Source organism: Micromys minutus, assembly GCF_963924665.1.
Source record: "Micromys minutus genome assembly, chromosome: 16".
In the NCBI taxonomy this organism is placed as follows: Eukaryota; Metazoa; Chordata; class Mammalia; order Rodentia; family Muridae; genus Micromys; species Micromys minutus.
Genome location: NC_137985.1, coordinates 31,143,566 through 31,163,785, shown reverse-complemented (window position 1 = coordinate 31,163,785; position 20,220 = coordinate 31,143,566). Strand labels below are relative to the sequence as shown.

At 44.0% G+C, this 20,220-nt stretch overlaps 1 protein-coding gene across 1 annotated transcript in view; it reads right to left on the bottom strand.

Annotated features, from left to right (window-relative positions):
* Window positions 1-267: 267 nt before the first annotated feature.
* The window catches only part of FEZ1 (fasciculation and elongation protein zeta 1), a 45,028-nt gene continuing 25,075 nt past the window's right edge, over window positions 268-20,220 (bottom strand). Inside the window, exons 4-10 of the mRNA XM_080929884.1 lie at window positions 18,846-18,932; window positions 15,279-15,447; window positions 11,761-12,032; window positions 10,864-10,944; window positions 8,732-8,807; window positions 3,141-3,206; window positions 268-577 (exon numbers count right to left, since the gene is read on the bottom strand). Of these exons, the coding sequence (XP_080786010.1) occupies window positions 561-577; window positions 3,141-3,206; window positions 8,732-8,807; window positions 10,864-10,944; window positions 11,761-12,032; window positions 15,279-15,447; window positions 18,846-18,932 (768 nt within the window). The 3' untranslated portion in view covers window positions 268-560. The remainder of the gene's footprint in view (window positions 578-3,140; window positions 3,207-8,731; window positions 8,808-10,863; window positions 10,945-11,760; window positions 12,033-15,278; window positions 15,448-18,845; window positions 18,933-20,220) is intronic.

Sequence of the window (20,220 nt, the reverse complement as noted above, 5' to 3'; positions counted from 1 at the left end):
TGGAAACTTAGGAAACCACAGATAGCCTCCCTTTGCAGAATAGGCAAACTCATTACATCACATGACCCCCACCAGTGCCCACCGCAGGGCATTCGTGCCATGGTCACAGACCAGCATCTGAGGACAGTCAGACATCGTTTCCCTAGAGGGTTTGGAACATAGAAGCAATGGACACCACTCTCCAAAAGGCATGAGGGATATTAATTAAATGAAGGTTTATTTCAAAATTAGTCTTAAGAGTATAAGCTGGGTTGAGGGCTGGAGCCAGACTACATAATGAATGGTGAGGGAACCTGCCTTCCCCAACGCAGGTGGAGAAGGAGCAGAGTCACTGGCCCTGCGCCCGATCATGCATCCAATGATTACTAGCACTAGAAGCCAACAGCAAAGGACCCCGCACGCGCACGCGCACGCGCACGCGCGGTGGCTCATGTTTAATCCAGGTTAAGCTATACACGTTTAAATACACGCCGGAGGTTACGTGGTGTCATGCAATCCCAGTGATGGAATGACTTTCTTGCTCGGTGACCTCCTGCAGTGAGGCTGCTCCAAAGGTGAGGTTAGGTTGGACAGAGCACTGAAAGAGAAGAGGAGAGAGGTCATGCAGAGATCACACGGAGCAGGAAGAGCCACCCCAGGACCAGGCAATGACTGCAGCCCTGAGTCATCCCTCTGAGGACAGAAAAAGAATGACAGGTGTCCATTACAATCGCAAGCACTGTGGTCTCCAGGGCCCATGGGCCTAACTCTGTGGCCTTAAGAAGATGCCTTTCCCTTTCATGCTTGTTCTTCACCTACATACTTAGTTAGACGTGAGAGACTCGGAGGTTGCTAAAAGACGTGTAAAATATTCTCTGTAAATATTAACTACTTTTATAAATTCACTGACATTTCGGCAGCTCACCAATGTCACATAACCCACCTCTACAAACTTCTTTGAAAAACTTCTATACTTGCAAAGTCTTTACAAGTCACAAGTTCTTCCTAATTTTTTAACCAAAATTATTCCTATTGAAATTTAATATCCATCTCCCTGATTCTCATAGAGAAAGTACAGTTTGGGATTTCATAACCAGATTCCATAAACGTCCTGCAACTCTTTTTGTATGAATGTGGAGCAAGAATTCATAAGATGTTAGGTCTAGACAGTGTGTTATTATCAATGGCCAGTAACAGACTAAAAGAAGACACAAGTAGACAGTGTAGGATTCTTCACAGGGCTCTACAACCACCCATTATGTGTATTTGGCAAAAGACCTGAGCTTGGATCTGCTCAAACCTCTTGCTCCATTGGTTACAATGAATAAAAGAGACAGAAGAATAGGCTAACTTATACCTTAGGCTGAAATTAGGAAGAATCTAGGATAAAGATTCCCAACTTAACAATTGAATTTTAAAAAGGAAGAAGGGGAAAGGGAAGGCTATAGTTCTTGTTGCTGTTGTTCTTGTTTTTAAGATTCATTATTGGGCTGAAGAAATGGCTCAGCTGCTCTTCCAGTGATCCCGAATTCAATTCCCAGTAACTATATAGTGGCTCACAACCATCTGTAATGGGATCTAATTCCCCTTCTGGTGTGTCTGAAGCCAGTGACAACATATTTATGGGCTGGAGAGATGGCTTAGTGGATAAGAGCACTTACTGCTCTTCCAGAGGTCCTGAGTTCAATTCCCAACAAACACATGGCAGCTCACAACCATCTGTAATGGGATCTGATGTCTTCTTCTGGTGTGTCTGGAGACAGCTACAGTGTACTCATACAAATAAAAATTAATTTAAAAATTTAAAAAAGAAAAAAAAGATATGTGTGTCTGGAGACAGCTACAGTGTACTCATACAAATAAAAATTAATTTAAAAATTTAAAAAAGAAAAAAAAAGATACATTGTCGGCTGGACATAGTGCTAATCCCAACACTTGGAAGGTGAAGGCAGGAAGACCAGAATTTCAAGGTCTTTCTCAGCTACATAGAGAGTTTAAAGCCATCTTAGGCTGCATGAGATCCTGGAGGAGGTATAAAGAGGTAGAGAGAGGAAGGATAGAGAGGGGGTTGAAGGTGACAGAGACAAAAAAGACAGACAGACAGACTTAGGAGATAAATAATCAAATTGTATGGACCTTCGTCGGGTCCTGATGTAAACAAATAAACTCAAAACATCATAAGGGAAAAACCAAGGTGAGCTGTACACTGACTGATTCGGTCACCATTGCCTCTCAACATGTTTAGTTCTGTGGTTGTAGCCTTCCCTCTTCCCCCAGGACCCCACAATGGCCAGGCAAACACTCCACAACAGAGCATCGCCTCAGCCCTCACTCTTTAGTTGTGACATGGAATTGTGGTGATGTGTCCAGTTCTCAAGTTTTAGAAATACACACTGAAATATTTATGGAAGAAAAGTACTAACAGAAATCTTCAAAACAAGGTTCCTGGTGAAGACTTTAAGACTGGTGTGGGCTGGAGACATGGCTCAGGAGTTAGGAGCACTCACTGGCTGCTCTTCCTAAAGACCTAGGTTCAATTCCCAGTGTCTGTAACTCCTGGACTCTTTGGGCACACACAAAGTGAACAAACATGTAGAGACTCTATTCGTAAAAACTTTTTTAAAGGATGGGCTGTGAGTTAATGAAGTTGGAGGATAGGACCTGTCATCCCGTTATCTACACTGAAAACTTCCGTAGTAATATGTTCCAAATGAAGCTGCAGAGCAGAGCCTGTGGCTCAGTGGAAAACTGCTCGTCTGGCATGAGTGAGCTCTGTGTCTCCAGCAGTGCCTTCTTTCATAAAAGGTTAGGAAGAGACACACGTAATCATGACATCATTCCCCTTCCAAGTACTGAAGGCACTAACTTATTTTCGAGCTTTTGTTTTTCCCCATCTAAATATGACATGATGCAAGAGCCACTGGACTTCTCCACAGTACATCCTTTGTTGGTGTCCTGATCCTCATGAGGACTCACAGTAGTGACCTGAAGTAACAGAATCTCTTTAGGCCTGCTAGTGATACCCACCACCTCAAAGCCCCCATGACAACCATGTGGTGTATGTGACCAATGCCTGGTCTGCCCGGTGTGGGTGCTCCATGAGTTCCACAGCTTGGGCAGGAACTCAGAGGACCCTTCTGGAGAAGGGCTGCTGCTCTCACCTTTTAAAATGTAGTCCGTTAGCAAAGTAGGCACCTTCTCGTTATCCTCCTTCATGGCGAAGAGAACTAGAGAAGGAGAGAGGGAGATATGGGCCAAGATACTATCAGGGCGTGGAGCTTAATTCTAAGGCCCGGCGACCCCCACGACCCTTCGAGTGAGAGAAATGATTTAAGGAAGCGTGGCATTCGTTGAGTATGAAGTAGATGCACCACTCTACAAGCTTCTGTCAAGATTCAGAATCAGGGTTGTCTCTGCAATGTGCACCTACCATTGGCTTCTTCAAAACTTCCCGTTGGCTCATCTCCATTTTCCATACATCTACCAAGTAGGTATTTTTAACAAAAACAAATGACTGCCAAGATGCAATAGCTAAGTGTTAATATTAATTGCTGAATCACTAATAAAACTGTGCTGCTTGTTTCGGTGTTTTGAGACAGGGTCTCACTTTCTAGTCCTGGCTGGCCTGGAACTCACCGTGTAGACCAGGATGGCCTCAAACTCAGAGACTCACTTGCCTCAGCCTCCGGAGTGCTGGAATGAGGGGCACACCTCACCATGCCCAACCATGAAACTGTCTTTAAGGATGGATATTCCATTCACATAAAAGATGTTATTGCAATAATTCTCACCTCCAGTTTATTGGCCACAAATGAAGTTTATCTAATGACCCTTTACTCTGTGTTATGTCCTGTGGGGAGGAAATGAAGTCTGGAGTGAATGAATATTGTTGGCAGAGCTCAGCCAGTTCAAGGGTCCTGAAGCCTCAGACCCAGGGAAATGGCAAAGCCTTCTCTGGGTGAGGCTCCAGGGAAGGGAGGACAGCAAAGCCTTTCTCAGGTCCGAGTATGGTTGCTATAAACAGTTCACCATTAGCTAAAACCAGTGTATGTAAGGACTGTCAGCCATATCTTCCTCCCTCCAGTGACTGCGACTGGAAACTACTACAGAGATCAGATGACCTCATTCCTCCTCGATTCAGATGTAGAAAATTAATGTACTGAGCTTCCAGACTTCTGCTGGTGCACCTCTGTTACAGCATGTGGCCTACTCAATCCCAGCTTTTCTGTCTGTGTGTCTGTCCTTTCTTCTTTCCTCATTACACAAGTCAGGTCAACCCCCAAGCCATGCAGGTCACAGTAACGTCCATTACAAGTTAGCCCATCAGAGCTGAAGGTCTGTGGACTCTCAGGGAGTCTACACAGCTCTTGCTGAAATAGTTCCTTGACTTATACAAAAAAAAAAAAAAAAAAAAACCAAACAAACAATAGGAAAACTTTTAAAACCTAAAGACTTTTAAGGATTATTTTTAAAATGGTTTAAAAGTTGTGTGTACCAGGGTGAGACTGTAAGTCAGTGAAAGGACACAGGTCTAGCAAATGTGAGGCCTGTGTTTTATTGCCAAAGAAATAAATGGTTTTCTGTTAATGAGATAACATGTTCATAACTCACATTACTGAAGTCATCTTTGGGGAAAATTCCATAAGAATGTATCTGAGCCTCATTTTTAACATTAGCAAAGGTATTCGACAACACACTTCTGCAAATGGTCTGCAGTGTACCAGGGTGGTCTTACATCACCTTACGAAAATGAGAGATATTCATGGCTAAAACACACTTATCAATGGAGAAGGCTGAAGAACACGTATTAACTTCATAACAAATATATCCTAACATAGAAAATCTAGAACAGTACATGAGACCATTAAGCAGTTCTGAGTGTGAGATCACAGAGTAGACATGTTTCTATACTGTAATTCTCCTTAATTTACATATTTCGTGCTCATAAGCAGAGTAAATAGTGAAGACCAGTGGGCCCTGAGGCACGAGGCAACTCTGCCAAGAATCCACTGCCATATTGACCTGGTTTTGAGGCTGGGTAATGAAACTTGAACAGAGTCAGAACCAGGTAGAGAACATAACATAACATAAATCACCAGCCAAGGCCAAGGGAAAAAAACTTATAGTCTATCAACCAACCAACCAACCAACCAACAAACAAACAAACAAACAAAAACCCTATAGTCTTACGAGGGTTTTCTGTTTTCTTTATGTTTTTTGAATTAGATGCTGGGGATCCTGATTTCTTCTTGCATAATGCTATAGGTAACAAATTTAGATTACATTTATTGTGGTGGGTAGTGTGTATAACAAGGCATGCATGTAGAAGTTAGAGGACATCTTGATGGAGAAGTCAGTTTTCTCCTACCATCTGGTCTCAAATATGAAACACAGGTCCCCTGGCTTGGCAGCAAGTGCCACTTGCTCTGCATGGGTATTTTTAGATGCAAATTTATGTGTACTTAGTTGGTTGAGTATTTTGCAACTGAGCTTGGGCAGATCAAATGCCATTCCAAGAAGACCATGTTAAAAATGCAATAACTCTACTTAGGCAACATGTACATAAGTTGATCTCTAAATGGAAGCATCTGTATGGATGATCCAGTCACAGCAGCTAGACTTTGGCCTGAGTCCTTGGGGCAAAGAGCAGAGAAAAGAAAACAGCCATTATTCATGGACTCACACAAGAATCCGCAAAAAATTAGTATTCACATAACATAGGAGAATCAGTATTCAGAAGGATAAGTGTATGCTCTAAAAGGAATATGAAATGTCCATTTGCTAGAAGAGACAGAGAGTTAACAGCATGTTGACTGGTTAAATCAAACCCTGGATGGAGGGACTGCTCAGTGAGTAAGAGCACTTGCTGTTCTGGCAGAGCCATTCCCAACACCCATGCTGGGAGCTCACACCACCTGTGATTGCAGCTCCAAGGGACGTGGTGGCCTCTTCTGGTACCTGCACACATGTGGCATACACACATAAATATAAATAAGTCTTTAAAACTAGGTTACACAATTTTATAAGTTTGGGCTGGAGAGATGGTTCAGCAGTTACGAGTACTGACTGCTTTTCCAGAGGACTCAAGGTCAATTCCCAGCACCCACATGTTGGTTCATAACCATCTGCAACTTCACTTTCGAGGGATTTGGACACACACACACACACAGAGTGTTCATTCTGGCCATCAGACCCATGTGGAGGACGGGAAACAACTCTACAGAGTTGATTCTGTCCTTCTACCTTTATCTGGGTTCTAGGGACTGAACTCAGACCTCCAGGTTTGTGAAGCAAATGCTTTACCCACTGAGCTACTCATTGGCCCTATAATTGTTTAATGAATTGAAAAACATAAAACTATTTTACAATGAGGAGAATCGCACAAACTTTCTAGACATGGGTTGATGACAGATGATAGTTCTTCTCTTTTTCAAGAGCATGAGTAAGCACTTTACATACATCAGCCTTTACATTTTGTCCAAGCTGCTACCTTTCAGATGTTTATCACTAGAAAAACACAAGTACCTGTAAATGTTGCCTCTGTGTGTGTGTGTGTGTGTGTGTGTGTGTGTGTATGTGTGTGGGTGTGTATGTGTGTGGGTGTGTATGTGTGTGGGTGTGTATGTGTGTGTATGTGTGTGTGTGTGTGTATGTGTGTGTGTGTGGGTGTGTGTGGTGTGATAGTAAACGGTAAATGCAGAGCCTAGTGAGTGCTGTACCACTGAGTTACATGGGGCCACAAAGGGTTAAGAGCACTTGCTGTTCCTGTGCAAAGAGCCAGGCTGGGTTCCCAGCACCACATGGTGACTCACAGCTTCTGCAACTCAAATTCCATGGGTTGCTCTTCTGACCTCTGCATTGTATATGTGGCATATTCATATGCGAGCAAAACCACTCATACACATAAAATAATATTTTAATTAAAATTAAATAAAAAATAAAATCTATGGCTGGGTATATCAGTTTGCACCTATATTCCAACACTCAGGAGGCTGGTTAGGTTAGTAGAGCTCATAGCTAGGAGGAAAGGAAGAAGAGGGGAGGAAGGAAGGAAAGAAGGAAGGAGAGAGGGGGGAGAGAATGAGAAAAAGGAAAAGAAAAAGAAAAAAAAGAGAGAAACGTGTCTCAAAAAACAAAAAAACAAAAGCAAAACGGGGGCTGGAGAAATGGCTTAGTGGTTAAGAGTATTGAGTGCTCTTCACTGAGTTCAATTCTCTGCAACCACATGGTGGCTCACAACCATCTGTAATGGGATTTGATGCCCTCTTCTGGTGTCTGAAGAGAGCAACTCATAACATAAAATAATAAATAAATTAAAAACAAAAACAAAAGGCAGCCCAGGTGTGGAGGTGCACACCTTTAATCCCAGCACTAAGAAGGCAGAGGAAGGTGGAAATCTGTGAGTTTCAGGACAGCCAGTAGAGAGCCTCTGTAGCAAAACAAACAGAAAAACAGTGGACAGAAGGTAGCTGGAGAGATGGCTCAGTGGTTAAGAGCACTTGCAACTCTTGCAGATGACCAGACTCAGTTCCCGGTGCCCACGTAGCAGCTCACAACTGTCTATAACTCCAACTCAACGGCATCTAATACCTTCCCGTGGCCTTCATGGACAGCAGGCACACATGTAGTGTATGTACATATGTACAGGTTAAAATGTTTGCACACATAAAATTAAAATATAAAATTAAAAAGCTGGGCCTGGTAGTACAAATCTGTAACCCCAGAGGCGGAGGCAAGAAGATAGCAAATCTGAAGCCCGCCTGGGTCTCATGATGAATCCAAAAGCAGAGGAGCACAGCTCTGGGGTAGCGCAGAGTCTCTAGGTTTAATCCCCGGTACTGAAAAACAGGTCTCAGTGCCTATTTATACAAATACAGAGGTCTGAGCAGACTAATGGACTTTGAAGTAAAAATTCCTGATTGTCAAGGACATGGTGGGTATGGATATGGGCAAGGCCTGTCTGCTGCACGCTCTGCTTTTGTTCTCTAAGTGAATAAACAGGAAGCATTTCTTCACTCTTAACTTGATGATGGGATCAGTAGGGGGATAACTGTCTTCCTAATTTGAGTAGACGCCCCTCTCCCTTCCTCTAACCGACCAATAGCTGTGCGCTGGCTCATTCGCTCCAGGGCAGCCACAGGGTGCTGAACAGCCTTGTGAGCCCAGTTGCCTGGGCCCTTCTAAGAGAGCCGGGTGGACACGGCTACATGAAGCTGTCCTTTGGAGGTTGTACTGTTTCATACACACATACGTAGGTGGATTCTGCCTATGATAAGAACTTTATTACATGCTGCTTCTCCCATCAGCTCAGAATATTTATTAAGACAGAACAAAGCAGCTAGAGTGAAGAGGGAGTCACCTCCTGGAAGGAAAACTAGACTCTGTTCTTTCCACGCAGCCTCGCTCCACCCAAAAAGTCTTGCTCCACATTAAAAGTACAGCGGGGCCACAAACAGAGCTCTCTGCTCCAAGGGCCCCAGTTGTGGACAGTCCAGGTAGAGAAGGCAACGTCCAGGGTGCTGTCAGGAAAACAGAAAACTCTGCCCCATCCCTCTAGTGCCTTCCCACCCTTAACAAAGCCTGGGCACCGAAGCATAGTGTTTTAATTAAGGATCATCAAAGAGGATACGATATGCAGAATTGTTTGTCCAGTGCAAAGCCATCCTAGAGAAACTTGGGGGACTGAGAACAAGAGGTGCACAGTCAAGGAGGGACAACAGCTTAGACCTGGGGCTGAGGAGGTGGAACTCACTGTTTGTCAGCATCTGCAGGTCTTCCACCGAGGGAGGAGAGGATTTCTTCTCATAAGGGATGACTGTGTTCAGATACTGCCAAGACAAACAGGCCATGCAGAGCGTGAGTCATGGTCCCTCTTGGGTCGAGGCACAGTGGTCAACCTGAACCTGGACCTAGCTTTTCATCATGTTTTGGGTAACACTAACCATCAGTAAAACACTGTTACTCTAGAACCTTCTTCCACCTCTTTTTTCTAAAAAAAAAAAGATTTATTTAGCTGAAGAGATGGCTCAGTGGTTAAGAACACTGACTGCAGTGTACTTAAATATAATAAATAAATCTTTTTTTAAAAATCCAAGTTGGTTGCAAGTTTTTAAAAATTTTATTATTTATTTATTTATTTATTTATTTATTTATTTAATGTGTATGAGTACACTGTCACTGTTTTCAGACACACCAGAAGAGAGCATCACATCTCCTTACAGATGATTGTGAGTCACCATGTGGTTGCTGGGACTTGAACTCAGGACCTCTGGAAGAGCAGTCAGTGCTCTTAACTGCTGAGCCATCTCTCCAGCCCTTCTTTCACCTCTTTACGTATATCTTGAAAGTAAGCTTTCCTGTATTCAATGGGGGAGACTTCCACTACCCCAACTTCTTCGTTCTTAACATGTCAAAGTCTTTTTGGTTCTTGGGATCCTAGGAGTGTTTCTCCTCCTGGATGGTAGCCGGGGCAGTCTGTACAGTTTTATTCTTCACAGTGCAATTTGGGAAGAAATTATTTCTCTCTTATCAATCTTGATTGTCAAATTTGCTCCTTCCTACAACAAAGCAAGGCACGAGGTACTCAGCCAGTGGTCATCAAAGACCAGTAGGCCACAGTGTTCTTGTCAGGCTCCTAGGGAGCCCTATGTGATAAGCAGATCAACAAGCCTGGAATTGTAGTTTGGGCTCTGTGAACAGCAGTGAAGCCCCAGACAGCTGCCCTATGACTCTGGCTTCAGTTCTCCCAGGAACAGGAAGGGCTGGTTACATGTTCCTAACCTTCCTAGGCTAAGGCCATACAGTTGGAACCCTTGGGATTCAGCCTCGATCATTAAAGTAGCATATATACTTCTCAGTCGCTTATTTTGCACTTTCAAAGTTGACAGTGCACACACACACTGCACACACTGACAAGTCTATATAGATTTTGTAGTCCATGAGGGGAGGCCCAGGACCTCTCACTTCTGCACCTTGAGGACCTAGCGATAGATCACAGCATGTAACACAGGCAGTTATTGAACTCTGCCTTAATAACCAAAAGTGTAAGACACATCACAAATGCTGTAGTTTGAATGTAATGTCTTCCAAGGGCCTATGTGCAAAGCCTAGTTCTCCAGGATCGTGGTATTGGGATGCACTATGGTCCATTAGGAGGCAGGGCCCAGGGGGAGATCCTTATGCTGGTCCTTAAAGGATATTGAGTATTCTCTCTTGACCTCTTATGTGCCCGACACCATTCTGTCTTTGTCTCTTCTCTCTGTCAAGTTTGACATGGGACTGCTTGTTACTACAAACACACCCACATGATGTCACTGTACCAAATGCCAAACCAGTGAGGACACCCAGTAAAACTTTGTTCTTTCTAAAGTTAATTGCCTTGGCTATTTCAATGTAGTTCTTCAAAGCTGACTACCAGTTGTTACTGTCCAAATGAAGTCGAGAGTGCCACTGTGTGACTTAGACTACAGTCAGAGCTGGAGGAGGTTGAAGAGGCAATATTGGTGGGCACAGGCTCAGCTGACCATCCAAAATACAGAGCTGAACAGATTCTGAGGTGTCGTCTATTTTGGAACAGATCCCCCGTGCACTTTATTCTTAAAAGCAAACTGATTCATAGATCTACATTTGGTGTTGAGTTTTAGGTTTCATCCTTGTCCCAGGATAGAAGACCTAAAACAAAATAACATCACCACCACCAACAACAAAATGACCTTTAAAAGGCACTACCTCTGTCTTCCTTACAAATGAAAGAAAATGTTAGGGAACCTCATGTTGGCCCGAATTTTGGGATAACTCTAGTGGGTATCTGTCACCCTCGCCTCTGGCGAGGAAATGAACAGCTAGCTGTATAGAGGGACAAAGGTGCTCACTGGCTGCACATACCTGTCTGTCGGCTCCTGAGGAGCCAAAGGTCTGGCGGATACCGCTCTGCAGGATGTTGGAGATGCCTTCCATGCTGAAACGCTAAGGAAGAAATAAACTCAAGATGTGCAAAGGCTCCCTGTCCCAATGTCACCACCCCAGGGACTTCTATGTCCTTGCCCAGATGCTCATCAGCCATCACCCCACCCTCAATAGCTGGTAAATGCACAGAGATGCCAAAATTTAAGCAAGAATGGGTAGCAGTCTTAGAGACTCATTTGGGCAAGTCCCTCAAGACTGTAAGACCCTTTTGTCAGCCTCAGACTTCCTCATTTTATCCTGTATCGTGTAAACAGAAAAGTAAGACAGGACAGCACAATTCTGGGGAGCCATGACACAAAGACTGCCTGGTTCAGAAAAACATTTCTTCAAGAGGCACATGGCCCAGGCCTAATTCAACAGGTCGGTGATAGGGCTAGGCAAAGGCGCACTGAGAAAGCAAATTAAGTAATACTGTGGGCTTCATTCTGTCAAGAACCTATAAGTCATTTGGTCATTTTTAGCCATTTAAATAGTCCAGCGATTTCCTACACCTGCCTCAAAGAGACCAGACAATAACAAATACCAATAGTAGAGATACTGACCCTGCTCTACTTTTCTCAAGGACCATTCTGGAGAACACGAGTCATATCTAATTACTTTGTAACCTTTATTCAGTATGTCCTCAGCTTAGACCAGAGGCCTTCTGGGAAGTCAGAGAGAAAAGTGGTATTTCCTCCCTTCCTGTCCCCACTGCCTGTCACAAGGTTCTACACACAGTATTATTCAGTTCAGGGGTCCACTGCAGGGTAGGTATCAGAACGCGTGATGGATGGGGCTCAAAGCTGGCTGCGCCTTGACTTCTGGTTGTTCACATACCTTGAGAGGCATCTGGTTTCCCTTCTCTATCCGATTGCTCTGCAGGCTTAGCCCCTTCTCTTTCCGCCTCTTCTTCATCAGCTCCCGCTGCTCCTTCTGCTTGTTCTGAACCTCAATGAGCACCGTGATGAAGGAGTTCTTCACTTCCTTCTCAAACTCCAGCTCGTCTCTGCGGGCCAGCTGGTGGACCAGCTCCTCTGAGAAGTCACGGATGGCGCCCTCCACGTGGTCCAGCAGCTCTGTCAGCTCAGACCCAGACATGTGTCTCAGCCCTAGAGAGGAAGATGAGTTTTGTAAGTAAAACCTACACACAGGCACAAACCTGCTGGATATGAGACCATTCTTAGAGAGGGCCCCTTCCTAGTCTCTGAAAGACTGTCACAACTAGGGGAAAGGCCAGGAGGAAAGGAGTATTATATCACATATAGAAATGAAGACCCAACTCAGAAAGCAAAGGGTAAAGAAGTGCCCAAAAGGAAAGGGGAAGGCAGTGTAAAGTGAAGCCTTGTCAACCAGGGTTACTTCCCCATGTTACAGACATGGAATACCTTTAACGTTTTGTCTCTTAGGACTGCATGATGTATAGATTTAGATCATCACCAATTGGTTGAGTATTTCAAAAAGAGTAGGAAAGCGATGCATGGTTGCATGCTTTTAATGCTAGCACTTGGGTGGCAGGGGAAAAGCTCTGTGAGTTCAAAGACAGTGTGGTTTATATCAGAGTTTCAGGACAGCCAGATCTACACAGTAAGTACTGCCTACAAAAGAAAGGAGAGAGGAAAGAAGGAAGCAATAGAGAACGTTTAAAAAAAAAAAAAAACCATGTATGGGTGTTTTACTTACATGTATGTCTGTGTACCTTGTACTTGTATGTAAATAGTAACCATGGAGGCCAGAAGAGGGCATCAGAGCCCCTAGAACTGGAGTTACAGATGGTAACTATAAGTAGTCATGTGGATGCTAGAAACTGAAATTGGGTCCTTTGCAAGATCAGCCAGTGCTCTTAAATGCTGAGCCATCTTTGTATATGTAGCTAAGGATAGCCTTTAGCTCTCCCCTCTGGCTCCCCCTTCCTGAATGTGGTAGGTATGTGCTATCACATCTCGTGTGCAGAAAGAATTGTAAATCTTCTGGACACATGTCTGAGAATGCAGCCAGTGGCCGAACATTTGCTTAGCATGGAAGAAGCCCTGGGTGTAACCCCTAGCAACACACACTCCCCCCCCCACAGAGAGAGAGAGAGAGAGAGAAGTGGGGGAAGAGAATTCCACCAGAAATGACTTTGTGTTAGATGACAGAGAAGCTAGTCACCTGGATATAATCATTACACTGTATACAATGTATGTATTAAAATGTTTCAAATGACACTATAGCCCATAAACACATAAATTTGCCACATGCCAATTAATCATATTAATAAGATGCACAGACTAGATGTGGAGAGCACCTTTGATTTCCCCTCAGTGCTCAGTCTTCCTTCTCTTTTCTGCTTAGCCTGGGGATCTAATGACTCAGTTGGCTCGTCCTGCTTTGTTTTGCTCTTTGAAGCTGTCCTCCTCCTTCTGCTTTTTTGCCATTTCACTTTGCTTTGCCGAGTGCTTCTATGTTTGGGCCCTTTGTGTGCCTGAGAATGGCCTGACTGGGCGGGGTGGTGAATACAGCTAGGCAGCCAAACCCACTCCATCATCCATTGGCTTCCTGCTGTGGCACAGCCTTGCCTGCCTCATCTCCTTAGAGCCAGGAAGCTTTGCTTTCAGGATGTGGTGCTTGACTTTGTCTCAATTTTTGCCACTTCCACGTGAAATTTGGACCGAGGTACCCTGACAAGCACACCTTCTGTTTCAGCCCCACTACCCTCCCTACTTCATAGTAACATCTCTGCAAGAGCAGGCTTCCTCCTGTATGCCTTAGCATGCACGTGAGCATCCCTAAGAAACCTGCTGATTTTTTATTACATCTTCATTTCACACTTCATCCAGCCCACCCTTTGGATAGTCATTACTATAAGTCTGTGCTGGAGAGGTCATGTGAGACAGGCACTAAAAGACTGGACTCTGGAGTTCATTTCCCTGGTTTCAGGTGCTATCTGCACTGTCCCTGATAGTGTATAGGAAAAGTGTAAATTGAAAATGAGATCTTTACTCTCCACACTGAAAGAAAAAGGAAGAGGGTGGAAGGCGTAGCTCCATGTTAGAGTGTGTGCTACCGTGATAGAGCTCACGGTAGCATGAGCTCTGAGTTTCATCCCCAGCCCTAAACACACATGTGCATGTGTGCATGCACACACACACACACACACACACAGAGAGAGAGAGAGAGAGAGAGAGAGAGAGAGAGAGTATCTCTTTTCTCTTAGAGTGTCTCGGGTGTCTGTCCTTTTAAAGTATATATTAACGTTTTAATGGCTAAATAAGCCCCCTCCCATCTCCACAGTTCAGGAAGGGTTTCTTCAGGGATTTGAGACCCACTGCTTTGAAATGTAATCATAAAGGAAGATAAGACCTAATCTCCCACTGTTCTGGAAGCACAAGGGCCTAACTCAGCCACCTGACTCCAAATTGCAAAACCTACTTAAGGTAATGGGTTCTATCCACTTAGTTATAACAAGAGGACAATTTCCTTCAGTCTTTGCTGTCCTTTAGAGAATTGCCTGGGATGTGTGGCCTGTTCTCATTTAATGCTTACTCAGTAATAAAATTGGCCTGCACCCATTTTTTTTTTTTTTTTTTTTTTTTTTTTTTTTGGTGGAAAGAATTTTCTGAATGGTAAGATTTTGTTTATAATTCTATTTCTCTAACTGTGGGCTTGGATAAGTCACTTAGCCTCCAAAATATAGCTCAGTCTGGGGGGCATGGTGTTAAGTTAGTTTGAGATGCATAGGAAACACTCTCTTATTCTCTCTCTCTCTCTCTCTCTCTCTCTCACACACACACACACAGAGAGAGAGAGAGAGACAGAGAGAGAGAGAGAGGATCTGGCACTTGTACCTAGGATAATAAGTTATTATGAATATGAGGCAAATGCTCTGCCGCTGAGCTATAGCCCCTGTTCTACCATATATGGATATATATATATCCCGGCTGGTTTTATGGTAGCACCATTGATTACATTTGGGCAGTGGTTCAGTCCTTTAGTTTTGTTTGGTTAGCTTTAGCACTTAAATTGTATTCTGCCTTTTCCTTTTCCCCTGCAGAAATGCTGACTTTTCTTCAGATACCCAATTGGGAAGGAGTTGCCTTTTTTCTGGATTGGCAAACCTCTGTGTTTGGGCAGAGATCAAGTTCTGATGGCCATATGCAAACAGTATCTGGGCAGGGCATAGTCATGGTGGCATGATCTTTTATAATCGCTGGTAGGCAGATCTCTGTAAGGTTAAGGCCAACCTGGTCTACATAGTGGGTTCCAGATCAGGCAGCACTTCATAATGAGACTCTGTCCAAAAAGCAAACAAAACAAAGCCAGTACCTGACACTGAGGAATCATTTGGTCCTCAGTGAACCTGGCCCAGGGGCCCTCACCTTCATAGGACCAGTTATTGTTGAAGGTCTGTGTCAGGGCCTGCATCTCCTGTAGTAGGACTGAATCTGCCTGGGATGAGATTTCTCCTCCATCCTCCTCTTCCAGGACCTCCTCTTCCTCCTCAGGATCTGGGGAGTTCTGCATCATTTCTTCGATCTCCTCAATCACCTAAGGATAAAGCACAAACTCTGTTCCTTCCTGGAGGGTGCTCCAGTTCATTCGAGTCGTCAGCGGCATTCCTCATTCGTTCTGTCTTCATCAATATTGGATAATAATAAAAATAGACCCACTCAAAGGCTTGCATATGTTCTGTCTTTAATGTAAAGCACTCTCGTGTAAACCTCTTCCAAGTGTTCCATTTACTTGGATGCATTATTGGAAATCAGCTACTCTTTCAGGAAATGGGGCTAGGCTGCCTGGAAGTAAACATTTACTTCGGTTTGCTAAGCATTTTGTTTCTAAGTGGGAAAATATTTTATCTGTGCAACTATAACACAAAACTCAGTCCATTAATTGTCACACTTCTTGTAACAGAGGAGGGCAGGGAGAAGGGAGAGGAACACACACATTCCCAGAACAACCCCAAATGGGAGGAGGGGGGAACAGATGTTTCTCCAGAATTCTCCTGGACAGGAATGGAAGTAAAAGTAAAGATCAGAAAATAGTAAAAGAACAGCCAATGTCTGGAGAACAAAAAGTAGGTAAGAGTAGCTGAGTTCCCAGCTCTGAACTCAGCTATTAGTGGGGCTCAGCTCCCTACAGGTTGAGGGTCAAAGTAGATGCTACCAAAAGAATGGATCAACTACTATGGGCATTGGCTGTGTGCACATAGAGTAAGCTAAGCTGTCAGGAGGAAGTGCATCTCGACCAGTCTGGTGACCACAGCACATTTAGCTAACTCAGCCTTTTCACAGTGCTGTGAGGGACTCAAGCTGAGAAGCCAGTAGACTGTGATTTGAAGATGGGTTTCTTCTTGCTGGGCTGCACTGAAAGGAACAGGGCTTACTTAGGGCTTCTTCTTTGGAAATAATCTGGCTTTGTACACAGACTTCCTCAAACTGAACTGAAAATGTGGGACATGCCTAGTCTTCGAAGGATGTTTTATAAAATGTGACCAAGTAATGCAGCTGCCCTTTAAGGTTTTATGGCTGAGAGCAGTTTTCACTGTATCCATGAGGTTAGTACTGATAGTCAGTTTAATAGCCTCAAAGTCATCTGGGAGACTGGGCTGTGAAGCAATTCTGATTAGGGTAATTTAGGTGGTAAGACCCACCTTAACTAAAGGCAGAACCATTCTGGGAGTGCTGGGGAGTCCTGGAATGGGTAGAAACCAGAAAATAAAAAACTGGGCATGGTGGCACACACCTTTAATTCCTATGCTTGGGAGACAGGTGAATTTCTGAGTTCAAGGCTAACTTGTTCTAAACGATGAGATCCAGGCCAGCCAAGGCTACAGAGTAAGACCCGGTCTTGAAAATAAAATAAAATAGAAAGGAGACAGCAAAGCCGAGCACCTGCACTTATCTGTCTGCTTCCTGACTGTGAGTGTCATGTGACCTGCTACCTCCGCTTCCGGCTGCCGTGACTGCACTGGTGCACCGAACCTTCAAAGTCGGATCAAACTCTTCCTCACTTACGTTGGCTTTTGTTAAGTATTTAATCACATCAATGGGAAAAGTAACTAATGAGAACTTAAACTGAGGTACAATCCCTCCCTTCAAGGCACGATCAAAGCTGGAAGCCTCTAGACTAGAGGAGACGGTAGAGGGCGCGCCATAGTTAAGAGCATGCGCTGTGCGGGGGGGGGGGGGGGGGGGGGGGCGACACTTGGGTCCAGTTCCCACCCAGAAGCTCACAATTGCTTCTAACTGTACCTCCAGGGGATCTAACACCCTCTTCTAGCCTCTCCCGGTACCTCCATCAACATGTAGAGACCTCACATATAGACACAAAGTAAAAATAGACATATTTTAAAAAAGACTTTCAGCCTTGCTGGGTATGTCGAGTTTACGGACAGCCTGATCTACAGAACAAGTTTCAGGCCAGCCAAAACAAAACAAAAACAAAAGCAAAACCACTCTTAGACCCGTTCTTTTATTTTGCTTTGTTTTGCATTCATTTTGCTGCTTTAGAGACTGGGTCTCATGCAACAAGGCTGGCCAGGAACTCCTGACCCTTCACCTCCCAAGCACTGGATTAGCAAGCATAGATATCTATTCTCAACATGATTTCCTTCGATCTCCTATCCTTGGCTTATATTAAATCTTACTTAAACTATTAAAAAGGGAAACAAAGGAATTAAAAGAAAAAAACCGAATCCCACCTTTAGCCATAAGTACAAAGAAGCACCTCTACTTTGTGGCTTTGCTGGTTTTCAGTAGTGCTTTTCAGAACAGCCTGGTGGCCAGCTCCAATGAGCTCTAACAGATATTTGTTGACTGAGAAGTGACTAAGGAAACTCAACACTTCTGCCTAAGTGAGAAATCACTATGGCTACAACCTAATGAATCAGTCTCCAAGGTGAAGCATGGCATCTTTTTTCCCCCCACAGAGACAAAAGTGTCTCTGAGACTCCTTTTAGGAGGCTAAACATTTTCAGGGTTCTATAAAACGTGACAAAACCTCCATCACACAGACACCTGTCTATCACTTTTTTTTTATGTTTTTGGTTTCTTTTTAGATTTATTTATATTATTTTATATGAGTACACTGTAGCTGTCTTCAGACACACCAGAAGAGAGCATCAGATCTCATTATAGATTAGATGGCTGTGAGCCACCATGTGGTTGCTGGGAATTGAACTCAGGACCTCTAGAAGAGCAGTCAGTGCTCTTAACCGCTGAGACATCTCTCCAGCCCTCTATCACTGTTTCTTAAGTAACAACAACAACAAAAGGTGTATTTAAGAGCTCCACAGGAACACACTTTAAGTGCCCAAGCTCCAAATATAAAAGAAAAAAAAAATCTCTGGAGAGCTGAGCCCAGTGTTACATGTCTTTTTGGAAAGCAGAAGTAAGGGGGAATCTCTGAGTTTGAAGCCAGCATGGTCTAAAGAGCAAGTTCAAGGGCAGCCAGGGAAACCCTGTCTTGAAAAATAAACCATCTTTTTAATTTAAATTTAAAAAGAAACAAATCTACACAGGCTTAAGAGAAAATAAAGCTGGAAAACTCTAAACATGGGTCTCTGTATCATTATCAATGGCTACAATCAGCCCACGAATTAGGGATTAAGTTCACATCTACTGTATTTATGAGTATATTGTAGCTGTCTTAAGACACATCAGATCCCGATGGTTGTGAGTCACCATATGGTTGCTGGGATTTGAACTCAGGACCTCGGGAAGAGCAGTCAGTGCTCTTAACCACTGAGCCATCTCTCCAGGCCATCCACTGTAAGCAGATAAATTGAGGCATACAGAGAAATTAAACCTCTTATCAAAGATACTGAACTCATCAACAAAGCACTTCAAGACTGCACATCTTTCTCCTGACCTGGATGCCCTTGTCAATTTTTTCTCTAAAAGAATAAAGGGTTCCCGGACCCTGGGAGAGGGCGTCACCCATACCTGGTCAGCTGTGAGGAGAGGCTCCTCATTTATACCAGAGTCGTTTTCACTCTTCTCAGTGAACTCCTCCTCTTCCTTCTCGTGGATCTGTAGGAGAGGGGACGTTACATTCTACAGCAGCACTAGATCAGAAAACACTGACTGCTGGACCAGGTTAGCTTCCCACTGCCTAAAGAGGAAATGCAGAGAGGAGCCCGAGTCGTCCCCCCGCCCCCGTCCCAAATCTGCCCGTGGCACAGCAGAAATTGCTGGCATGGCCAGAAGACGATAGGGTGGGAGGTGGCAGCACCATTCTGACTCAGGGAGATCCACAGTGTTCTTCAACTCACAGGCAGGTTCTCCTCGGATGACCCAGAAACCTTTTTACAGTGAACGGCACTACAGACAGCTCATGGAGCAGATACAATTCCTTAGGCAGTGTCCACTGAGCAGGGAGAGGGTTAGATTTTATCCCAGTGGGCACTTTAAGGAGGAGATTCACATAGTCACAGCTTTTAGATTATGGTAACGGGTGCTGGAGAGATGGCTCAGCGGGTAAGAGCCCTGACTGTTCTTCCAGAGGACTCAGGTTCAATTCCCAGCACTCACATGTCAGCTTACAACTGTCTGTTACTACATGATCTGACACCTTCACAGACATACATGCAGGCAAAACACCAAATGCAAGTAAAATAAAAATAAGTAGAAATTTTAAAGTTCTTTAAAAAAAATAACAGAATGTGATAAAATGCTGCCCTACCACTGGAATCCAGCTGTGGTTTCATAGCAGAATCAGAATGCAAGGGATCGACACGAGATATGTCACATGGGCTAAAGGACAAACTGAACCAAGCATGGTGATGCAAGCCTTTGATTCCAGCACTTAGAAGGTAGTCCCAGGGTGATTAGGAATTTAAGTTGGCCCTCCTACTATCCCTACCTAGCAACGTCAAGCCCAGCCTGGGCTATGAGATCTACTATTTCAAAACAAAGCAGCAACAGAAAAAGCCAGATGCAGATGATGATTGCTTATAATCCCAGCTCCCCAGAGGCAGAGGCAGGAGAATAGCAACAGGTCCAGAGTGAGACCTCATCAAGAAAAAGAAGGGCGGGATAAAGGAAAGAAAAGAAGGAGGAAGGGAAGAGAGAGAAAGGAAGGAAAGAAAAGAAAAAGGAGGGTAAACTAAAACCCAGGCAAAGCACTGAAGGGGAACTCTGTTTTGTTCATTTGTCCTGAGTCCCCTAAATTCTATAATCCTAAGTAAGAGTCTAGAGTTCACAACCATCGAAACTCCAGAAGTTATCTAAGTCCAACAAGATATTTGTAACAATTCTGGCTTTTCTGGCGGTACTGCAAATTACTAAGGTTAGGAGTTTATGTGCATGCACATCCGGA